The sequence below is a fragment of the Octopus bimaculoides genome, chromosome 7 (genome assembly GCF_046866305.1).
Source record: "Octopus bimaculoides isolate indiv1 chromosome 7, ASM4686630v1, whole genome shotgun sequence".
Lineage (NCBI taxonomy): Eukaryota > Metazoa > Mollusca > Cephalopoda > Octopoda > Octopodidae > Octopus > Octopus bimaculoides.
Genome location: NC_142934.1, coordinates 62,754,739 through 62,761,782, shown reverse-complemented (window position 1 = coordinate 62,761,782; position 7,044 = coordinate 62,754,739). Strand labels below are relative to the sequence as shown.

Genomic DNA, 7,044 nt, shown 5'->3' with positions numbered 1-7,044 from the left:
TGTTTATCCTTCTGGTTGCTTTTCGATAGTTATAAAAACAAGAACTTTTGTAAGCTAAAGCCAGTTACTGAGAGCGACCATCAGTGAGTGTGAACATTATTATTGCACTTTCTTCAAACATTTCATTCATATATTTATATAACCTCTCTCACCAACCTCTGACAATTATTGTCGCCGACCAGCAACAATCTCTCCATCCTCCAGCTGACAGTTTTTTGTACTTTTCCATGATGGAAAATACACCTTTTGTGGCGTTATAACGAAATTGCTTTCTTATATCAGAATAGTAAGGCGTTTCAATAGAACATCTTTACCCCCCCGGGAATTACCGGGTACACCAGCTAGTATATACATACATACTTATCTGGTGGTCCAAATCAGATGTGGAACCTATGTGGGTGTCTTTTCAGAACATTGTCTGGTTTAAAATGCCACATCAGATGCCATGATGGTTCTAAGGTGTAGGTACAGGAGGTGGTCAAACTCTGCATAGGGAGTAGACAACCACTATATATATGTGTACATATATGTGTATCATATTATATTATATTATACTGCAATACTCCAAATGCTAAATTGGAATCCACTTTCTTTATGGAGAGAAGCTTTTTACTTCTATTGGTAAAAATAAGAGACGGGAAGGGAGAAGTCCTTTCTACCCCACCACACCACCACCACCACCTCCATTTAATCAATAATGTCATAATTGAGTTAACCTGTATCTTTATTCAACCATAGTTAACTTAAATACTTTTAGAGAGTTTCCCTGTACTGTTAAATAATAACTAAGAGAAACAGAATAGAGAGCTTCCAGACAACAAATTGTCAAGGATAAATCAGCTTTGTTTGACATATCGCAGAAGTTTTTAGTAATATTTTTCATCAGCAAAAATGCAACACAACAATAAGCTTCTTTCTTCTGAAGAAAAGGCAAATAAAGAAAAGCAAGATTCTGTTTTGATGCTATGAACAGAAATAGGATCCATAATGATAATTATTTTATGTATACTAAAAGTATTTCTTCTTAATGAATGTAAGAGAGTAATTAACGGTAAACAAGTAATTAACACTGATTTCTGAGATACGTACAAAGGCATAAATTAGCAGGAAGGAAGGGGTTCGATTGATTAGATACACCACCCTAGTTTTAACTGTTACTTTATTTTATTAATTGTGGATGCACGGATGGAAAACAAAATGGAGCCCAGTGAAATATGTACAGAAGAAAAATGACTAAAAAATTCCCCAGTTTTTTTTTTTTTTTAGCTATTCTCCTGTTTCTGCTCCCTGACTGCCCTAAAAAGAACAAATTATTATGAAGAATTAACTGAGAAATATCGGTAACAATACTGGTTGATTTTTTTTTTATTTCCTTTTTTCTTTTTTATCTTTAAACATAAATATAATCAACTTGTGTAAGATGATTCAAAGCGTTTAATGATAGGTCTGTTCAATCAGGTTTGGCCTGCAGCTAAACAACATCATTAACATCCTCACTGCATTATATTCCCCCATCACTGCTGCCACCACCACCACCATTATGATTCTTACTGTCATTATTATCATTATCTGCACTATCACCACTACCATCATAACCATCTCCATCACCACCCTCATCATTATCATAATTGTGATTAAATGATAGTTTTATTTCACACATTACAAAAGTAAGACAGACAGAGCTAGCTGCTACCAGTTTTATAAGTATGGATGCATTATAGGTATAAAATTACATAAAAGAGAAGCAAAGGTTCTGAGCAATTTCATTTTGTTATTCTGTCTCTAATACATACTGAGAGGGATGGAAAAGGGAGAGAGAAAGTTATAGGGAAAGAATGCTGCAAACCAACCTATCTATCAGGATACCATAAAAGGATAAGCTCCTGAAAATTTGAGCCCTGGTAAATTAGGTTTAATTCCTGGATATTGTTGATCTTGTTTAGCCCAAGGTCAGTCTTGCTCAAGCAGACTTATAGCCAAAGGTATCCCAACCATGTCCAATACAGTGTGAATGGAGGGAGAAATAGCTGATATTTCTAACTAGTTCTAGGCTCCTTTGTTGGTTCAAATTCATAGAAAGAGTGCAGAGGCTGGGAGAAGAGATTCCTGAGGGTATAAATGAAGACATGATTTCTGGTTGCTGCTCAACCTCAGGTTGAAAAGAATCACTTTGTTCACAAGACACTTCTCCAAATATGTACAAATGAGCCTTGCCTCTCGCTGCAAACAAATATGTAGCCAGCCAACCCTTAGCCCAAAACCCACAACATATATTCGTAACTCTCTATCAGTAAAGTGGTACAGCTTCTGACAAAGTAACAGTTGTATATATTGTAAAGTCTATGTGCAAATAAAAGGTCTTGTCAAAAATCTAAAATAGATGTGGATATATGAGAACCATAACCAAATAATCAAATAACCTATTAAACCAATTCACACCTTAAAACACTGCAATGAAAATATTTTTTTATGTTATTCAAATAGATTTAGAAAGAAATAAACAAATTTATCTGACAACCCAGTGCATGTGTACATAGGAACGTATTATGCTTGACAAAGCAATCTGAATGCTAAAGGGTTTGAGTTTGCCACCTATCACAAAAATTATGTTCAGCCATGGGGAAATGTTACCTTGCTTGTAAACAGGAGACATTTGGAGAAAAGAAGGGCTGTAGAAAATCTGACTTAATGAATTCTGTCTGACCCAAACAAGCATGAAAAAGTAGGCATTAAAATTGCAATGATGGTGATGATAATGATGATATATTTTGGCTCTTATACTTCCAAGTTACTTAAAATATGAGCCAATGATGAAACCTCAACGTGGTTACTCAACCTGCTACAAATAGCTACCTGTTACACTGTGTAATATGATTTTTGCCTTTGGGTAGCAACTGTTATTTCCTATTTGCTTACCCATAAAAAAGTATGAAAAATGGTTAATATTTCCTTCAAACTTTACTTTTGTTACACTTATTCAAACCCCAAGGAATCCAACTCAACACATGGCTATGATGCACCCCACCCTCCAACAGCTCTATTCCTGCTCATGATCAGAGATGCACATATTGTCAGCCCCTAACGGACATGCTCAAGTGGCTAAGGTCAAGCAACTGACAAGCAAATCTGTGTTATGGAGCAGAATATTTGCTATAACGATATTTCTGCTTCAGCAACACAGTCTGTCTGAAATGTAATGGAAAATAGGTCAGTTTCAAATCATTGATGTTAGGTTACTAAAGCAAAATTTGAAGGGAATAGTAGCCATTTCCTTTGATTTCTAGATAGAAGAGAATAGGAAATAACTCTTACTGACAAAAGACGAAAAAATTAAAACTCTGTTACATAGTGTTATCCTTCAAAATCACACTCTACTTCTAAAAAAAAAAAATGAAGGCAAACCACATATTGGATAAAATACTCCAGGATAAATTTTATCTGAAAAGACAAGTTAGACATAGCTAAAATATTTTTGATCATATGACTGCTCAACCAAGGCTAACATGAGGCTAAACAGTATCAACAGCTATTAAAAAATATGTTCATTCAAAAATAAACTGGATACAGAGTAAAAACAAATACTGATAACAGAGGGAGATGTTAACGTTTTATTGATTCAACAGAAGAAAATAATGACAAGAAATATACAAAAATAGTTGTTGTAAGTCATTAAGAATGTCAATAGAAAAAAAAAATGTTTTTTCTAGAAAAAGGATTTTTAAAAAAATTAAATATTTAATTTCAGGCTAACAAATTCATGACGAAACTAACTGCAGTAATAAATTGATGGGTAAGGCATTGAATAATAAAAATACAATGTATAAAAGGCCACGTGTTGCATTAGAAGATAGAGTTACAGAATATGAGAAGATAAAATAAGCAACAGGAAATTGTGATAATTAAAAAATTAGGTACACAGTGTGTGTATATATAAACAATTCATTTATTTTTACATTCTTGTCTTTAAAATTTCTATATTTAACATAAAAAAATAAATTATATTTACAAAGTTTAAAGTAACAAAGAAAAAATGTTTATATACAATAAAAAAAGGATTACATGTTTTTTTTTTACTTCTATTTTTCTTACATTTTCAAACAATCTCTAAGACGAAAAAACATCTCCAATAATTGTCAATTTAAGGGAAGGCAAAAAAAAAAGCATAAAAATGAACCATAAGTTACAATGTCAGCAGAGAGCACAACATGCTGACATTAGATGGAAGCAAACAAACTGTACATATGGTAGCAGAGGCTGCTGTAGTGACTACATTTACACAACCAATTCTGTTCGTGTCTTTTAACAAGATTTCCATCAACAAAAGCAAATATACCTTCTTTCTTTTTTTTTTCAATAAATGATAACTTATTTGATAAAATATAACATTTTCCTTCTTTTTTATTTCTTTTTCACCTTTTTTGAATACTTGTCTTCCCATTCTAGTTAAGATGAGATTTAAAAAAAAAACAAATAACAAAAGAGGCAGCAAAAAAAAAACGAAATCTCAATAACAGATACAAGAAACAAATCTCAGCTGCAATATTTGGCACCATTCTGATACTAACACACACACACACATTCACTCACACACACTTACACATGTGCTCACACACAAAAACACATACACCACAGAAAATTGTGATTTTTTTAGTACCAGCTTATTGATAAAGTTATAAAATAGTTTTAACTGTCAAGACGGTTTCGTTTTAAGAGGGAAATAAGAAGAGGCCAATGGTGGCTGGATAGGACGATTTGTGTTAAGTTGTGCAGGTAACCTGGATGATGTCAGGATGGGAATTGGAAGGGAAGGCACTGAATGGTTCTTGTTTGGAGGTATCCCAATTGTGGATTTAACTGGATTTTGATGAGGATCTGCTTCATTTCCTTTGGAAGATATATGACCATTATGGATTATGTCCCTGAGGAAAGAAAATAAAAGGCAAAAACAAGTTTAAATATGTCAGATCATTTAAATAGTAGAGTGCGATTTCAGCAATATTTTCAAGTAAACAAATATTTCTCCAAGTCGTTCAACAACGAATAACTCCAAAGCCAGAGATGTTTCTACAGAGGATTGCAAAGAATGATACTGCTTACATCATCAGAGGAAAAAACACTTACATACACACATCATCATCATCATTTTAACATCCACATTTCCATGCTTGCATGGATCAGAGAAAGTTTATTGAGGCAGATTTTCTATAGCTGGATGCTCTTCCTGTTGCCAACACTTACCGGTTTCCAAGTAAAGAAATATCTCTCCAAAACCAAAAATGTCTTCATAGAATACCAGAACTGAATCATATTTATTTAAAATAATCATGTGAGGTCAAGACATGGAGACTATATACACTCAACAGCTGCAGTAGAAGACACCAGCCAATAAAGCCACACAGCTGAAATGAACCTGAAACTACACGGTTGGAAAGCAAACTTCTTAACCACACAGTCATGCTTGTACCTATATACAGACTAGGCACAGGAAGGCTGTGTGATAAAAAGTTTCCTTCCCAGCTACATGGTTCCAGGTTTACTCCCACAGCATGGCATCTAGTGTAAAAGTGTCTTCTCCTATAGCCCAGGGCCGACTAAAACCTGAGTTAATTTGGTAGATGGAAGCTGAAAGAAGCCTGTCATACAAGCAGTGTCATTCATTTCCAATATTCCGTGAGAAAATGTCACCATGGGGAAATATTACCTAGCTTAAAAACGTGTGTGTGTGTGTGTACATACAGGGTGGACATGAAGGTTGATCCAAAGACCAGAAATGCTGTACACACTGGTTTACATTTGGAGCCATACGTGAGGACCCCAAGACACCTATCGACTCATGCAATGAAAGCCAAAAGGCATGAAAGGGCCAAAAAAGTGTTGTGATATCTGAAGCACAATGGACAAACCATCAAAATCTTTTCAGGTGAAAATATCTTTACCATTGATGCTGTTTTAAAACATTGCAATTATCGATACATTGCTAAGTCACCTTCTGAAGTAAAAGGCGTCTTTAAGGATTAAGCCCCCAGCTCATGTTATGATACTGGGAGTCGTAGCGTCTGACGGAAAAAAGATACCTATCCATTTTTTCAAGTCTGGGGAAAAGGTGGGAGCTGAAGTCCTGCGGTATAAGGTTATGCTTTGGCTTAAGTCTAGCTACCCCAACAGTAATTATGTGTAGACCCAAGATGGTTATCCTGCTCAGACAGTGAAAAAAAGTGCAGAAATTCTGTGAAGACAACTTCGCCAACTTCTAGCTTTCTTTCAGCCCAGACTTGAACTCCCTAGACTATGCCATATGGGACAAATTGGAGCACTCTACCAACAGAATTTCACATACAAGTCTTGATCATTTTAAGCAAATCTTGAGGGAAGAGTGGGACATGTCTGAGTACTTCATCATGAAGAGTTGTGATGCCTTCAGGTGGCATGTGAAGGCTGCAGTGGACAATGAAGGTAGACATATTGAATAAATTGTCTCTTTATACCCCTATAAACCTGTGTTAAAATTATATTTTATGTCAGGTTGCTGCTTGTAACATAAACAATTTGGTGAATTAGCTATTATTTTCCAAGTTTCGCTTGCCCACCCTGTATGTGTGTGTATGTATATATATATATATATCATCATCATCATCATCATCATCGTTTAACGTCCGCTTTCCATGCTAGCATGGGTTGGACGATTTGACTGAGGACTGGTGAAACCGGATGGCAACACCAGATACACACACACGTGTGTGTGTGTATGCATGCATACATATATTTCCAAATACATAGAATTATCTGAAATTCTAATTGAAATGATATAATTCACAAACATACTTTTCTGGTTCTCTTGATGAAGCCAAAATTGGAGAGCTTTCCTCGATGAGAGCGCCTGGCTGGCAGGGGGGTCTACAATCTTCCGCAATTGGTGATATGACTCTGTTTTGGGTTGGCTGTGCAATATTTAATCTCCGAGAGGCTATGCCATTATACTGAACCTAAAGAAAAGAAACCAAGCTAGATCAACGATTGAACATTTAAAGCTGAATGTAAGCAACA

At 35.1% G+C, this 7,044-nt stretch overlaps 1 protein-coding gene across 5 annotated transcripts in view; it reads right to left on the bottom strand.

The window, feature by feature from the left end:
- Positions 1-3,594: 3,594 nt before the first annotated feature.
- The window catches only part of LOC106874657 (spindle assembly abnormal protein 6 homolog), a 52,895-nt gene continuing 49,445 nt past the window's right edge, over positions 3,595-7,044 (bottom strand). For all 5 annotated transcript variants that reach the window (XM_089355441.1, XM_089355442.1, XM_089355443.1 and 2 more), the window contains 2 exons: positions 6,823-6,983; positions 3,595-4,919 (listed from right to left, as the gene is read on the bottom strand). In XM_089355441.1, coding sequence (XP_089211567.1) covers positions 4,691-4,919; positions 6,823-6,983 — 390 coding nt within the window. In that variant the 3' untranslated portion in view covers positions 3,595-4,690. The remainder of the gene's footprint in view (positions 4,920-6,822; positions 6,984-7,044) is intronic.